The sequence below is a fragment of the Balaenoptera borealis genome, assembly GCF_965194805.1.
Source record: "Balaenoptera borealis genome assembly, chromosome: 1".
NCBI classification, from domain to species: domain Eukaryota; kingdom Metazoa; phylum Chordata; class Mammalia; order Artiodactyla; family Balaenopteridae; genus Balaenoptera; species Balaenoptera borealis.
This window is the reverse complement of record NC_138860.1, coordinates 113,306,256-113,323,575: the sequence shown is the minus strand read 5'-3', so window position 1 is coordinate 113,323,575 and position 17,320 is coordinate 113,306,256. Positions and strand designations below refer to the sequence as shown.

The 17,320-nt window shown below is 36.1% G+C and overlaps 1 protein-coding gene and 1 long non-coding RNA gene across 8 annotated transcripts in view; one reads left to right on the top strand and one right to left on the bottom strand.

The window, feature by feature from the left end:
- The window catches only part of LOC309626369, a 135,142-nt gene that overhangs the window by 9,024 nt on the left and 108,798 nt on the right, over window positions 1–17,320 (bottom strand). The gene's annotated exons all lie outside the window — the stretch shown is intronic.
- RPAP2 (RNA polymerase II associated protein 2) overlaps window positions 1–17,320 on the top strand; it is a gene marked incomplete at its 5' end in the record, with an annotated part of 89,729 nt that overhangs the window by 17,017 nt on the left and 55,392 nt on the right. For all 7 annotated transcript variants that reach the window (XR_014242375.1, XR_014242376.1, XM_082384356.1 and 4 more), the window contains 2 exons: window positions 11,238–11,273; window positions 13,159–14,095. Coding sequence is in view for 5 of the 7 variants with exons in the window: in XM_082384356.1 (XP_082240482.1) it covers window positions 11,238–11,273; window positions 13,159–14,095 (973 nt within the window). The remainder of the gene's footprint in view (window positions 1–11,237; window positions 11,274–13,158; window positions 14,096–17,320) is intronic.

Here is a 17,320-nt window from a genome sequence, read left to right as displayed (position 1 = left end):
TTTCTGACTTACTTCACTCTGTATGACAGACTCTAACTCCATCCACCTCATTACAAATACCTCCATTTCATTTCTTTTTATGGCTGAGTAATATTCCATTGTATATATGTGCCACATCTTCTTTATCCATTCATCTGTCGATGGACATTTAGGTTGCTTCCATGTCCTGGCTATTGTAAATAGAGCTGCAATGAACATTTTGGTACATGACTCTTTTTGAACTATGGTTTTCTCAGGGTATATGCCCAGTAGTGGGATTGCTGGATCGTATGGTAGTTCTATTTGTAGTTTTTTAAGGAACCTCCATACTGTTCTCCATAGTGGCTGTATCAATTTACATTCCCACCAACAGTGCAAGAGAGTTCCCTTTCCTCCACACCCTCTCCAGCATTTATTGTTTCTAGATTTTTTGATGATGGCCATTCTGACCGGTGTGAGATGATATCTCATTGTAGTTTTGATTTGCATTTCTCTAATGATTAATGATGTTGAGCATTCTTTCATGTGTCTGTAGGCCATCTGTGTATCTTCTTTGGAGAAATGTCTATTTAGGTCTTCTGCCCATTTTTGGATTGGGTTGTTCGTTTTTTTGTTATTGAGCTGCATGAGCTGCTTGTAAATCTTGGAGATTAATCCTTTGTCAGTTGCTTCATTTGCAAATATTTTCTCCCATTCTGATGGTTGTCTTTTGGTCTTGTTTATGGTTTCCTTTGCTGTGCAAAAGCTTTTAAGTTTCATTAGGTCCCATTTGTTTATTTGTGTTCTTATTTCCATTTCTCTGGGAGCTGGGTCAAAAAGAATCTTGCTGTGATGTATGTCATAGAGTGTTCTGCCTATGTTTTCCTCTAAGAGTTTGATAGTGTCTGGTCTTACACTTAGGTCTTTAATCCATTTTGAGTTTATTTTTGTGCATGGTGTCAGGGAGTGTTCTAATTTCATACTTTTACATGTATCTGTCCAATTTTCCCAGCACCACTTATTGAAGAGGCTGTCTTTTCTCCACTGTATATGCTTGCCTCCTTTATCAAAGATAAGGTGACCATATGTGCGTGGGTTTATAAGAAACTATTTTGTACCATAATAAACTCACTGTCTCATTGGTAAAGACGTATAAATCAATTTAAGAAAAACTTAGACAAATTCATGAATTCTACCTCCATACTTCTTTTGAGGCTTTGGAGTCAAAAAGGGTCTTAGAGGTTTTATAGTCCTTCGTTTTCGTTATTAAGGTAAAAATATCTGGAGTATATCTTTAATGTCATGAATAACAGCAGTGCTTTACACAAAATGTCTCCTGATGCTCTGTCAGAGACAAAACATTGACCATGACGCAGTATGATGCGTCTCATGTTGTGAGTTAGAAATTTTTCACCCACTTGGTGACCAGAAACAGACCACATACAGTTTTGTTCCTCTGAGACAGTATGCTCGTTTAGGTAGTCATATAGTTACATTTATAAATCCTGTTTGGTTGACTGTAGGCTCTGACAAGTCTTTGAAGGAGGGAAATTTCTTGAATTGTAACATTAAAAAATCAGGAGTTAAAGCTGAGAAGGAAGGACAAATGTTTAGAATCAAATTTTGATTTAGAAGATGAAATTGGGGTGAATGGTTAATGCTGACAGTGCTAAAAGCGCCATCATGTGGCCCAGAGTAGGGGATTTTCACACATGCTTCTTAGCAATAAACAGTATAATCTCAGAGGTGCGGAAGCCAAAAACCTCTGCAGAACAACTTCTATAACCTCTTCCTGAATAGTGTTGCTTGGTAGACAGAATAAAAACTTTCTGAAACAGGTTTTAACATGTTTCATATTGTATTTGAAAAATTCCCACCACAGGGGGAAATTGTAGCCTGCTGCTTCTGTTGGTTTATATATAGTACACATATTCTAAGTGATACACACACACCAAGGTCTTTTGGCGTGCTATTTCTAGTTTTAGATGTACTTTGCTAAAGTTACAGTTAATCATCTAATTTGTACTTTAGTGAAAATAATGTGAAAATGTTTATGAAGAACGAGCTTGAAGGTATTCTTTAACTAAGATAGTTACTTATTTTTTAAATTGAGCTTATCTGAATTAAATGTCTCAGGACACGTAAACTTTGAAAGGAATGGAAGATACTTAGATTGACGAGAAATGGTACTTTTAGCAAAGAAAAAGCTTTTGAATTTCATCTAAAAAAGGATAGAAAAGAAAGAGCAATGTAACTTGGTGCCTTGTTTCTAAAACAGCTCATAGCAAAAACAAACTGAATTTTATATTGAACCTTTTGTCCAGTACCTCATTAAACTCAATTTTGGTTTATCTTAGTGTCAGGTGCCATTCTCCCTTTTATAGATTAGGAATCAGACAGTATTAAAGGCACTCATAAAGCATCTAGAAACAATGTTCAACGTAGTTTTCTTTATGTGAAGTCAGAAAACTGAAACAAAGGAGAGGAAAATAGTAAAGTATATTGAATTCCTTTGGGAGGGGATAAGTAAAGATGGTATCCTCACAACTTTTGGGGTTCCTTTTTCTGGCTTTAATTAGAGGCATCATGTTAGAAAGAGAGAACTTAGACTTTGAAAGACCTAAATTCAAATCCTAGATTTACTACTCGATACGTGTAGTGATCTTAGGAACTCAGTTAACCCCTCAGAGCTTCAGTTTCCTCATCTATAAAAATAAAGTTGTTAGTTATGTGAAGATTAAATGAAATAATATATATAACCATGTAGCAGAAAGTGTGGGAAGATGAAAAGGTCCTGGAGATGGTGATAGTTGCACAACAGTGTGAATGTACTTGATAACCACTGAACTGTAACTAAAAATGGTTTAAATGTCAATTTTATGTAATGTATATTTTACCACAATTTAAAAAAAAATTCACTTACCATATAATAAGCAATCAATATATGCTAATTTTCCCCTTCATTACAGATTGAATTTTCTTTTAATTCTTAGTGTTTTTCTAAAAAACTATCAAGTTGTATTGCTGGAGATTTCTCATAAAACTACTTAAATTGTATTCATGATTTAGAATAATGTTTACATTTTTATTACCCCTTGATTCAGCCATGCTTGGACCTCATTCTTATTTGGAACCATTCTGCCTCCAAGATCTTCAAATAAGAGCTTCCCGTCTCTGACCACAACCTCTATCTCATCAACATCTGTCACTCCTGAGTGTGCTTTGTGACCTCGTTGTGACCTCCTGTCTCTACCTCAGCTCTATTCTTCTAGGTTGGCAGACCCTCATTAAATTCGTTTTCTTGAGTTCCACTGTCAGCAGTTGTAATATCATCCTCTCAAACGATCCCAGATTCTTTCTCCCTTAACTTCTACCATGTCCACCCTTCCCAAGCTTCAGTCATCCTTCTTTTCTGTTGCTGAAGATTATTGGGTAAAGTTCTCAAATAAGATCATTAGCACTTTCGATATGCTGTCTCATTTAATTCAATCCTCACAACATCCTTGGGGAAGTACCATTACCCATTTTATGGATGGTGAAACTGAGGCTTAGAGAGGTTTAGTGACTCTCTCAAGAACACTTAGCTTATATATATAGATTTGGGATTTAAACGCAGATTTGTCTGGCACCAAAGCCTGCACTCTTTGCATTCCTGTGACCCTGTTCCAGTTCATTCTGTCTAGTCTCAACAGTGTCTTCACGTGTTTATTCTTTGTTTCTTAATGACTCTGATACATTCAGACCTTTTCTCCTCTCCTTAAACTTTGAACCCCACCCCCAACTCATAGTAGATATAACCTACTACTTAACTGAAATGATTGAGGGCATCCACCAGAAGCTCCTTCAACATTATTTTCTTCATATGCTCTCTCATTTCTCTGCCTCCTCGTTGCTAATATAGTACCTCTGTGTTACCGATTCTGTTCTCCTCTCACCAAGGCCTTGCTTTATGGTTTATTCCTATTTTCTTACTCTTTCAAACTCTCCTTTCATTCTAATTCTTTTTCCTGTACTTTAAAAAGGAAAAAAAAAATCCTGAAAAATATCCTTTAGATTTAGCAGTCCTATGGTAATTGGTGATCTTAGCAAGAGCCATTTCAGTAGAGTAATGCATACAGATTCCAGGAGGCAGAGGGTTGACGACTGAAGAGGAGATACGGAATTGGAAATGATGAGTGCAGACTTCTTTAAAGAAGTCTGACGATGAAAGGGGGAGGGATTGTATGGCTCAAGGACAGGGTTGTTTTGTGTTTTTGTTTGTTTAAGAGATGGGCTAAGTTTAAGCATGGTAGTTTACTGAAAGGAAAGAGAAAAAAGGGAGAGAGGTTTGTGGAGTAAAACCTCACAGTAAAATCCATAGGATTAGCCTCAAATGCCTCTATATACAAACTATATTGATCTTTATAGGCCCAGCTGAATCTGAAGCTTTTCTTCATTGGCTCAGCCAGAAGTTTTTCTTTCTTCTCTAATTTTCTGGAGCAGCTCATCTCTCTCTCATGAATTATATGATACAAGAGTATAGTTCTTATGAGCCATTCTGGCTGGCTGGGATTCCTGGCTTTACCACTTACTAGCTGTGTGACTTTCGGCACATTAGTCAGTCTTTCAGTACTCGGTCTTTTTATCTGTAATGTGGGATGGTAGTAGTAGCTATATCATTCTTATGAGGATTATTATTTATAAGTCTCTTGGAACACATGCTTTCCTCCTACTAAATTGTAATGTCCTTAAAAATAGGAACCTATTATTTGTATTACTTAACATACCCAACATAGTCCATACATATAATAGTTCAGAATTTTATTTTTGAAGGAATTTGTTGAATGATGGAATATACCCTGCATTTGCAGGTTAGCCATTTAGTTAGTGTAAGAATCCAATTGAGAATCACTGTGTCTACACATATTTTTTTTTCCCTACAGTGATACTCAGATCCTGGTGTAGGACAAAATACCAGACAGCTGCATGGTACTGAACCTTGATAACTTTAGCCAGGAAGACTTGGGCGGGGAAGTGGGATAGGAAGAGTGAGAGAACTACAAATGGAAGTGGGAGGAAGTAGTCAACAGGCAGTAAAACACTCTGTTGTAAACGTTAGCATATTATTTAGTATGCTAAAAAAGCTCTTAATGGGAGTTATAAATATCCCCTGGAGTAGTCAAGGCTAGTCACCATCCAAGCAGTGTCATTTGTTTTCTTTGAGTAACACCAAACCAAGGTAGCTTCTGTGACTAGAATTTTCGTGAGTGGGAAGAAGGAGGGTAAACAGGGTAATTTGGATGATTGGGAAAGGACACACCTCGATTGGCTGAAGGACTAAGGAAGAAGAAAAAATAGATTAAATTTTTACTGTCAGGGAACTTACTGCCTACTGCCTTGTTTTGTCTTTTTCTTCTAAATTTGTTATTATTGGTCTTGGGGGAATTCCTGAACTGCAGGGAAATCTCTAGAGCAGGGATGTACGCCTCCTGATGTGTGGTACTTAGATGTTTAATGGGAAAGAATGCCTTGATCAGTTAGCAATGCCTCCCATAGCTAAGGAGAGGATTGGCAACAAATCCATTCCCTGCAGTGCCTTGTATGCTTGCGACTGAACAAAAGATGAATGGATTATCTAGGCAGTAGTTATATGATTGATGCTGTGATGTTTAATTGTATAGAAAAATACTTGGAACTGATATTTTTGATTGGTAACCTTTAAATGTAATAACTCAAATGACTTCTAGTTCCATCTATCCATTTAGCTTGACTTTTTTTTTAATTAATTTTTATTGGAGTATAGTTGCTTTACAATATTGTATTTCTGCTGCACAGCAAAGTGAATCAGCTATATGTATACATATATCCCTTCTCTTTTGGATTTCCTTCCCATTTAGGTCACCACAGAGCACTGAGTAGAGTTCTCTGTGCATAGGTTCTCATTAGTTATCTGTTTTATACATAGTAGTGTATGTATATAAATCCCAATCTCCCAAATCATCCCACCCCTTCTCCCCCCTTGGTGTCCATATGTTTGTTCTCTACGTCTGTGTCTCTATTTCTGCTTTGCAAATAAGATCATCTATACCATTTTCCTAGATTCCACGTATATGCATTAATATACGATATTTGTTTTTATCTTTCTGACTTACTCTGTATGATGGTCTCTAGGTCCATCCACATCTCTGCAAATGACACAGTTTCGTTCCTTAATGGCTGAGTAGTATTCCATTGTATATATATACCACATCTTCTTTATCCATTCCTCTGTTGATGGACATTTAGGTTGCTTCCATGTCCTGGCTATTGTAAGTAGTGCTGCATTGAACATTGGGATGCATGTATCTTTTTGAATTATGGTTTTCTCTGGGTATATGCATAGTAGTGGGATTGCTGGGTCATATGGTAGTTCTATTTTTAGTTTTTTAAGGAACCTCCATACTGTTCTCCATAGTGGCTGTATCAATTTACATTCCCACCAACAGTGCAGGAGGGTCCCTTTTCTCCACACCCTCTCCAGCATTTAATGTTTGTAACTTGACTTTTTTTAATCAAAGGTTTTTGCAATATGACCTTCATTACAGCCCTATTTTGCCCTTTAAATGGGATTTATGTTCAGTGCCTTAGCTTCTCTTTAGTGCACACCTATTTTCTTGTATTTTTTTCTATTAATTGACTTTGTTTTTTACTTTTATTATTTTTTTAAATTAATTTATTTGGTTGCACTGGGTCTTAGTTGCGGCAGGCGGGCTCCTTAGTTGCAGCTCACCGGCTCCTTAGTTGCGCTCACAGGCTCCTTAGTTGCGCTCACATGCTCTTTAGTTGCAGCTCACCGGCTCCTTAGTTGTGGCTCGCCAGTGCCTTAGTTGCGGCTCGCCGGTGCCTTAGTTGCAGCATGGGAACTCTCAGTTGTGACACGCATGTGGGATCTAGTTCCCTGACCAGGGATCAAACCCAGGCCCTCTGCATTGGGAGCTCAGAGTCTTAACCACTGCACCACCAGGGAAGTCCCAATTGACTTTGTTTTTTGAGCAATTTTGGGTTCACAGCAAAATGGAGAGGAAGGTTCAGAGATTTCCCATAAACCCCCTGCCCACACACATGCATAACCTCCCCCATTATCAGCATCCCCCATCAAAATGGTACATTTCTTACCATTGATGAGCCTGCATTGACACATCATTACCACCCACATCCATGGTTTACATTAGGGTTCACTCTTAGTGTTGTACACTTTTGGGTTTGGACAAATGTGTAATGACTTGAATCTACCATTACAGTGTCATACAGAGTAGTTTTATAGCCCTAAGAATCCTCTGTGCTCCATCTATTCGTCTCCTACCCCCAAACCTCTGTAACCCCTTATCTTTTTACTGTCACCATAGTTTTACCTTTTCCAGAATGTCATATAGTTGGAGTCCTATAGTATGTAGGCTTTTCAAACTGGATTCTGTCACTTAGTAAAAAGCATTTAAGTTTCTCCCTGTCTTTTCATAGCTTGCTATCTCATTGCTTTTTAGCACTGAATAATATTTCATTGTCTGAATGTACCATAGTATTTATCCCTTTACTTAGTGAAGAACATCTTGGTTGCTTCCAAGTTTTGGCAAATATGAATAGAGCTGCTGTAAACATAGCATACAGTTTTTTGTATAGACATGTTTTCAATTCCTTTGGTTAAATACCAAGGCGTATGATTTCTGGATTGTATGGTTAGAGTATGTTTAGTTTTGTAAGACGTCTCTAAGATGTCTTCCAAAGTGATTGTACCATTTTGCATTCCCACCAGCAGTGAGTGAGAGTTTCTGTTGCTTCACATCCTCACCAACATTTGATGGTGTCAGTGCTCTGGATTTTGGCTGTTCTAATAGGTGTGTAGTAATATCTCATTATTATTTTAATATGCATTTCTCTGATGATATATGAGGTGGAGCATCTTTTCATATGCTTGTTTGCCAGCTGTATATCTTCTTTGGTGAGGTCTTTTGTGCATGTCTTAGTCTGTTCAGGCTGCTATAACAAAATAGCATGGATTGGGTAGCTTAAAAACAAGAGGAATTTCTTCTCACAGCTATAGAGGTTTTAAATCTGAGGTCAGGGTGCCAGTATGGTTGGGTGAGCACCTCTTCTGGGTTGAAGACTTCTGGTTATGTCCTCACATGGTAGAATGGGAAGGGATCTCTCTGGCCTCTCTTATAAAGACACTAATCCCATTCAGGAAATATTTGCCCTCATGACCTAATCACCTCCCAAAGGCCCCATCTCCTAATAGTATCACATTGGGTTAGGATTTTTTTTTTTTTTTTTTTTTTTTTTATGGCTGCGTTGGGTCTTCGTTGCTGCGCGCGGCTTTCTCTAGTTGTGGTGAGTGGGAGCTGCTCTTCATTGCGGTGCTCAGACTTCTCGTTGCAGTGGCTTCTCTTGTTGCAGAGCACGGGCTCTAGGCGCACAGGCTTCAGTAGTTGTGGCACACAGGCTCAGTAGTTGTGGCTCACCGGCTCTAGAGCGCAGGCTCAGTAGTTGTGGCGCATGGGCTTCGTTGCTCCACGGCATGTGGAATCTTCCCAGACCAGGGCTCGAACCTGTGTCCCCTGCATTGGCAGGTGGATCCTTAACCACTGCACCACCAGGGAAGCCCTGGATTAGGATTTAACATATGATTTGGGGGTGAAGGGACACAAACATTCAGACCCTTTGATCTTGTCAGTGTTCTGGATTTTGGTTATTCTAATAAATGTATAGTGGTATCTTGTTGTATTAATTTGCATTTCCCTGATGACTTATGTAGAGCAGGGGTCCCCAACCCCCGGACCACAGACCAATACTGGTCGGTGGCCTGTTAGGAACTGGGCTGCACAGCAGGAGGTGAGCAGCGGGTGGGCGAGCGAGCGAAGCTTCGTCTGTATTTACAGCCGCTCCTCATTGCTCACATTACCGCCTGAGCTCTGCCTCCTGTCAGATCAGCAGCGGCATTAGGTTCTCATAGGAGCTTGAACCCTACTGTGAACTACACACGCAAGGGATCTAGGTTACGTGCTCCTTATAAGAATCTAATGCCTGATGATCTGAGGTGGAGCTGAGGTGGTGATGCTAGTGCTGGGGAGTGGCTGCAAATACAGGTTATCATTAGTTGAGAGGTTTGACTGCACAGAGACCATAATAAATCAGTTGCTTGCAGACTCATCAAAACCCTATCAGTAAAAAAACAAAAACAAAAACAAAAAACCCTATCAGTGAGTGGCAAGTGAAAACAAGCTCAGGGCTCCCACTGATTCTGCATTATGGTGAGTTGTATTTTATTATATATTACAATGTAATAATAATAGAAATAAAGTGCACAATAAATGTAATGCGTTTGAGCCATCCCGAAACCATCCCCCCATCCTGGTCCGTGGAAAAATTAACTTCCGTGAAACCAGTCGCTGGTGCCAAAAAGGTTGGGGACTGCTGTTGTAGAGCATCTTTTCATATGCTTATTTACCATCTGTTTATCTTCTTTGGTGAGGTATCTGTTAAGGCCTTGGGCCCACTTTTTAATTGAGTTGCTTGTTTTCTTACTGTTGAGTTTTAAGTGTGCTTTGATATTTTCGATAACAGTCCTCTATCAGATATGTGTTTTGCAAATGTTTTCTCCTAGTCTGTGTCTTATCTTTTTATTCTGTTGACAGTATTTTTCACAGAACAGAAACTTTTAATTTTAATGAAGTCTGACTTATCAATTCTTTTTTCATGGATCATGCCTTTGGTGTGTATCTAAAAAGTCATCAAGGTTTTCTCCTGTATTATCTTCTAGGAGTTTTGTTGTTGTGTTTTGTTGTTGATGTTTTTAAATTTTATTTATTTATTTATTTATTGGCCACACCAAGCAGCACGCAGGGTCTTAGTTCCCCAACCAGGGATCAAACCTGGGTCCCCTGCAGTGCTGCAATGGAAGCATGGAGTCCTAACCACTGGACCACCAGGGTAGTCCCTCTTCTAGGAGCTTTATAGTTTTGCATTTTACTTTTTAAGTCTGTGATCCATTTTGAGTTAATTTTTGTGAAGAGTGTAAGGTCTGTGTCTAGATTAATTTTTTTGCATGTGGAACATCACTTGTGGAAAAGACTATATTTTCTCCATTGTGTTGCCTTTGTTCTTTTGTCAGAGATCATGACTGTATTCCTGTGGGTCTATTCTGGTCTCTCTATTTTGTTCCAATGATCTTTTTTGTCTCTTCTTTCACCAGTGCCACACTGCACTGTCTTGATTACTGTAGCTTTATAGTAAGTCTTAAAGTCAGGTAGTGTCAATTCTCCAACTTTGTCCTTCTCCTTCAATATTATGTTTTCTATTTTGGATCTTTGCCTCTCCATAAAAACTTTAGAATGAATTTGTCAATATCCATAAAATAATTTGCTGGGATTTTGATTGGGAGTGCATTGAATCACAGATCAATTTGAGAAGAACTAACCTCTTGACAATATTGAATCTTTCTATCAGTGCACATAGAATATTGATCCATTTATTTAGTTCTTTGAATATTTACTTTTATTTAACATGTTTTGTAGTCTTTAGAAGCCACTTTTTCTGAGTACTTCAGAAGCACTTTACAGAGTTTTCCTGTCCTCTTGGATTCATTTGCTATTATATTTGTTCCTCTTTGTATTTGGCTTTTTAAGAGCTTTTTCCTCCCCCTTTTTAATGCCCAGCCATATGTGATTTCTAGCATTGCATAGCAAAATTGTTCCTAGAGTTAAATCACCTGACCTACATACCTCACATCCATGCTACAATACAACTGCTTTCTCAAAATTAGGGCAAAAAGTCTTATTGACCATATAAAGGAAATACAGGAGAATTATAATATTGAATAAAATAATCTCTGACCTCAACAAGCTTGTAGTCTAGTTAAGAAACTAGACTTAAACATACGAAAAGTAAGACATTTAGATAAAATTTCTGTGTTAGGTCATAGAAGAGCACATGATTAATGTGTATTAACTCTACAGACAATGATGACTCTGGAATTTAGAGAAGGGAGAGATTTACTTTAGCAGGTTAGTCAAGGAAAACCTAATTGGGCTAGTGGAAGTTGAACTTAGTCCTGAAATGTAAGTAAATTTTGGATTAGAAAGATTAATTCGTATTTCTTGTGGATGAGTTTTATAATATGTTGTAGTTTAATGTTTTTCTTTAAAAAATCTTTATATGAACTATTTCCTTTTAATTATATTTTCTATCCAAAGTGGTTATAATAAACACTTGAAAGTGTTTGACATATCAATTGCTTTCAATTTTTTACTTCTGTGTTTTTGTCACAGACCTCCTGATTTTCAGCTGCTACAGGAAGGACAAAGGTATGGTTGAATCAGTATCACTTACCTTCTATGTATTCTTGTTAATAGAAGCATTAAGAGTAAACCAGGTGATATGAACTCTTGGACTTCCTGTGCTGATGCATTATGTAAGTGCCCATTTAGCCCACAAAAAGAAATATTTGCCTTGTACAGCTTTTTTTTCTTTTGTGATGGTAAGATGATGTGTTTGATCTGTATGATTTACTGTACAGCTGTTCCTACCAAGGAGGTCTAATTGAACCTGTTGAAATATGACACAAACACAGCTTCCATCTGAGATATTGTGCTTCTTTGTCAACTAGATTGTGCCGGTTACATTTGTTGAAAGGTTTTTATAGTTTTACAGAATTTCAAAACATTAATATATCAGTTATTTAATTATTTGAAAGAGTGTCTAAAGCAGTAATAGAAATTCCAAGTTGTGATTTTTTTTTTCTAAACTTTCCTCATGGTATTGCTTGCCCCAACCATGATCATCTCTCAAAACATATCCTTTTATCTTCCAGAATAAATTTTCCTAGTTATTAGTCACTACCTTAGTTAGATGGAATTGAGCACAAGTGAGAGATATTTATTATTTGCTATAAATCTTTAACTTACAGCTTCAAAATAGTATAGAAAAATATAATTACCATACAATTCCAAGAGAAAGTATGCATGAAAATTGAGTTGTTCTAAGTTTTTTGAAATTGTACTTACTTCAGATACAAGAGACTGTGGCTATGTAGGCTAGACTCTAACTAAAAAATGTTATAAAATACTGAATGAACTTATTTTTTTTCTCCATTCCCATCTACAACCTTATTTTCAAGTGTTTTTCTTCTTCTTTTACACTTCCCCGAAGCATGCTTTTTTGTTTATTGCTGAATTATTTTATTTCATTTTATTTTTAAAAATTGTAATAGGCTTTTGCGGGGAGCAGTTTTAGGTTTACAGAAAAATTGTGTGAGAAGTAGAGAGTTCCCATATACCCTTTCACCACCCTCCAAGTGCTTCTTGACCTAGAATCCTTGCCATCCTGATCTTTTAAAGTTATTATATGTGCATTTGCTTAAGGGTAATTGCTCTCCTATCCTTATTTATCTCAAGTTTGTATAGACAAAGCTCTCTTTGCCTCTGCTCTTTCATATTTTTTAATCTTTTATAAACCTAATCTGAAAATTAAAGGAACATAGTCAAAGGGAAAACTGTTGTCTTATTATTATCATTGTGATTTAACTCTGGGATTTTCAAGTATAAGTATCTTTCATTGATAAATGTTGACTTGCCAACTTTATTTCCTGCTATGACTTTCTTGAATTTTTCATTCAATGGAATTTTCTGCATAACTATCAACCAGAATTGGAAAATGCTTAAACGTCTCTTTTTATTTTTATGTTTCAAAATCTAGACAGTTCCTCTCATTTTTTTTTTGAGAAACCAATAATGAAGTTTTCAAAAGAATCCTTTTTAAAAAAAAGATATATAAAGCAGTTACAGAAATGGAGCAAGCAAAAATCAAAATAATTCAGTAGGATGGAATTATCAAATGTTTGTTTGTGGGGTTTTTGTTTTTGTGTGTATATGGTTTGGTTTTTGGTTTTTTTTGTTGTGTTTTTTTTTTTTTGCTATACTCATAACACTTTTAAAATAATTGGAGAGAAAATACAAGGGAAGAAGATGGAAAGAGAATTATATCAAATAAATAAGATGTAGAGAAATTATAGAATTATAACTTTCTTCTGAAATGTGTATGTGTGTGTATATATAGGCCTAGGTAAATATAAGCCTATAAATAAGGCCTTGCCTAGGGAATAAAAGTTTCTACCTTGAAAGTTACAAAGTATAAATACTGTGGGACATGTTGCTTTTCTGTTACAGTTGTTTTGTTTCCTTCCCTCAACAGTGGTTGTTCTGGAGAAGAAATACAGTTATGCAGTAAGGCCATTAAAACATCAGATGTTGACAGTCCTGGCCATTTTGAGAAGCATGATGAATCTAGTTCTTCTGGCACTCATAGTGATAGTAGCAGTGATAATGAGCAAGACTTTGTTTCCTCCATTCTACAAGGAAACAGACCAAATGCAACGGGTATAAGGCCACAGCTGCACAAAAAAAGCATAATGAAGAAGAAAGCTGGTCAAAAGGTTAACTCCAAACATGAAAGCAAAGAACAGACAGTAATAGATGTCACTGAGCAGTTAGGCAATTGCAGATTAGATAGTGAGGAGAAAGCTGCTGCTTGTGAACTTCCTTTACAGAATGTAAATACTCAGATTTCTTCAAATAGGTCTCCGCAAGAAAAATTAGAAGCTTTAAAAATTTCTGAAAATAAATACAATAGTTCAAAAATAACTCTTGTAGGCATAAGTAAGAAAAGTGCTGAGCATTTTAAGAGGAAATTTGCCAAATCGAACCAAGTTTCTAGGTCAGCTTCTAGTTCAGTGCAGGTGTGCCCTGAAGTTGCAAAGGCAAACTTACTTAAAGCGCTGAAGGAGACTTTGATTGAGTGGAAGACAGAAGAAACTTTGAGGTTTTTGTATGGCCAGAATTATGCTTCTGTATGTCTGAAACTCTCTTCAGCCCCTCTGGTTAAGGAAGAAGAACTTGATGAAGATGATGTGAACTGTGACCCAGACAGTCATTCCCCTGCCTTGCAGGAATCTCAGAACAGCTTGGATGAGTCTTTACCGTTTAGAGCCTCAGATACAGCCATTAAACCACTGCCAAGTTATGAGAACTTGAAAAAAGAAACTGAAACATTAAATCTAAGGATCAGGGAGTTTTATAGAGGACGATATGTTTTGAATGAAGAAACCACCAAATCACAAGACTCGGAAGAGGTATGTGTCTTAATGATAATGATTTTTCCATACTGCTAACGTGGAACACTCACCATAGTAAATCTTGGAGCAGGAAGAAAAGTACTGAAGGAATAATTTTTTTAATTTTCAGAAGACTTCTTTAGTCTTCCAGTCTTTTGGTTTAAAATGCCATCTCCAGTATTGACATTATTATTTTCCAAATAAGTTAAAGTTTGCCCCAGGAAATTTTCATCAATATTTAACATTTTTCTCTAATGTAGAAATAGCCTACAATTGTGGGACAAAGTTTTCTTTAAAACCTGATTCTTCATATAATATCTAGACTCTCTGAAAAGGCTTGTTTTTTCTTCGTTGGTATGTATGCTTTCAGATTTCTACAGAGGGTGTGTATCTTTGTGTTTTATTTCCAATGGGACTATATGCAGTGGAGTAGACTTACTAATTGAATAGTAAAATATTTGTCTGGATAATATTTGGCAAGCATGCTCACTTAAAATATTATGAGTGAAAATTATTTAGCAAAGGAGACTTACTGGGGAAATAGTGGACATAGGAGAAAATGGAAAGAGCACATTCAGGTAACGTAGATTTGATTATCTGCTCTGTCATTTACTAGCTGTATGAAAACTTGAGTCTCTTGAGTCTGATTGCTTATCTGTAAATGGGATTATAAATGGCTTCCCTTACTCAATTTTTATGTTTTAAAGATAATGCGTATAAAGCATTTATCCCAGTGCCTGACATATAATTGGTACTCAGTTATATGTAAATAGTTATATGTAGAAACTGATGTTATGCTGCTGAGATTTAATGAGGTTCTTTCAATATTTCCATTACCCATTTTTGGTTGATGTGTAGTTTGGGAAAGGAAGTCATTTGGCATGAAGAGGAATAGGTGATAACCTTGTTTTTACCATAGGAGTTTGTTTTCTGAGTAAATATGGCTCTAAATTTAAGAACACATTTGGAGATTTAAAGAGTGTGAAAGTGGAAATACAGTAAAACTTTAGAAATTTCTTATATTTCTACAGAATGTTACCTAGCCCAACACTGTATTTGAAATCACTTCAACTGGGTTATTAGACAGCATCCATAACTTTATATGAAGCCTGGAGAAACATTGATCTCTGTCACTAAGCTGCATAACTTTAGTATATCACTTGTTTTATTGTTTTTATGCTAATAAGCCTTAAGAAGGAAAAAGTAATCCCTGAAATTTGACTGCTTCTCTGTTGCTAAAACTTTTTCATTGCAGAAACTAACACAACATTGTAAAGCAATTATACTCCAATAAAGATGTTAAAAACATTTTTTTTTAATATATATTAGAAAAAAAACACTTTTTCATTGAAGTGTAACTCAGATAGTAAGTGTACAGCTCATTGCGTTATCACAAGTGAACACACCAGTGTAATCACTACCCAGGCCAAGAAATTTGAGTAAACCAGAAGCCCCACTATGTCTCCTCCAAATCATTACCTCTTTCCCAAATTAATGACTACAATAGCATAGATTAATTTTCCCAATTTTGAACTGAATGTAAATGGATTCACTCAGTGTATGTTCTTTGGTATCCAATTTATTTTGTGCAGCATTATGTTCGTGAGTCATTTGTGTTGCAGATACTTGTAGTTTATTCTTTCATTGCTGCATAATATTCCATTATATAAATATACCACAATTTATTAATGTTAATAAGCATTTAGGCTGTTTCCAGTTTGGGGCTATTATGAACTATGCTGTTATGAACTTTTCTTGTATATGTCTCTCTTTTAATGTGTATGCATTTCCGATGGGTATGTACCTAGGACTAGAATTTCTGGGTCAGAGTGTATACATATATGCAACTCTACTAGATAATGCCAAACAGTTTTCCAAAATGGTTCTGCCATTTTATATTCTACTATCACTGTATGAGAGTTTACATGACTCCACATTCTCACCAATACTTGATATTGTTATTTTCACTATTCCGATGGTACTGATTTTAGGTTATAATACATTTCTCTGATGATTAATGAGTTGAGCACTGTTTCACCTGCTTATGAACCATTTGGATAGTCTCTTTTGTGAAGTGCCTGTTCAAGTCTTTTTTTCCATTTATCTATTGGAATATCAGGAATTCTTTATGTATTCAGGATTCAAGCCCATTTTTGTGTATTACAAATATCTTCCACTCTGAGACTTGCCTTTTCACTCTCATTAATGGTGTCTTGAGTCCAGTTTACTAATGGTTCCCTTTAGTGACTTCTTTAAGAAACCTTTACTTAGCCCAGGTTATTTCATCTTCTAGAAGCTTTGTTTTTCCTTTAACATTTAGATCTGTAATTCATCTGGAATTGATTTTTGTTTATGGTGAGGAGTATTGGTCAGATTTCATTGTTTCTCTCTGGGGAAATGTGTGCACGTTAAAGCACTGTTGATTTTTCTTTTTCTTTTCTTTTCTTCTCTTTCTTTCTTTTTTCCTTCTTTCTTTTCTGTTTTGTTTGTTTGCTCATTCCTTAAGTTACTGAGAGAGATGGGCAAGGTGAGTTAAAATCTCTCAGCATAATTATAAATTGATTATTTTTCCTTTTAGTTTTGTGAATTTTACTTTTAATATTTTGAGACCATAATCTTGGGTGCAAATGTGAGATTGTTATGTCTTCCTGGTAAATCTAACCTCTTAGCATACGGAATGACTTTGCTCTCCATTGATTTTATTTATTTATTTATTTATTTATTTATTTATTTATTTATTTATTTATTTATTTATTTATTTATTTTTGGCTTTACAAGATCTACTTTCCTGACACTTGCATTCTTTTATTAGTATTTTCAAGGTCTATCTTTTTTTTTAAAATCTAGGTTGACAATCTTTGTCCTTTATGTGGAGAATTTAGTCCATTTACATTTAGTGTCATAATTGATATATTTGGGTTTAAATCTAGCATCTCACTTGTTGCTTTCTGCATGTCCCACCTGTTCTGTGTTCTTCTCTCCTTTCTTGCTTTCTTTGAATCAGATATCATATTCCATTTTTTGCCCTCTGTTAGCTAGTTTTTATACATTCTTTTACTGATCATTAATTGGTTTCCCTAAAGATTAAAAACGGAATCTGTGTCTTATTAAAATCTAATATAAGTTAATACTTTTATTGCTTCCTGGACAATTAGTACCTTAGAAACTTTAATTCCATTTACCCCATCTTGACTTAACGTGCTCTGTTGTTGTGTACTTTTATTTTCTCTGTATTTTTAAATC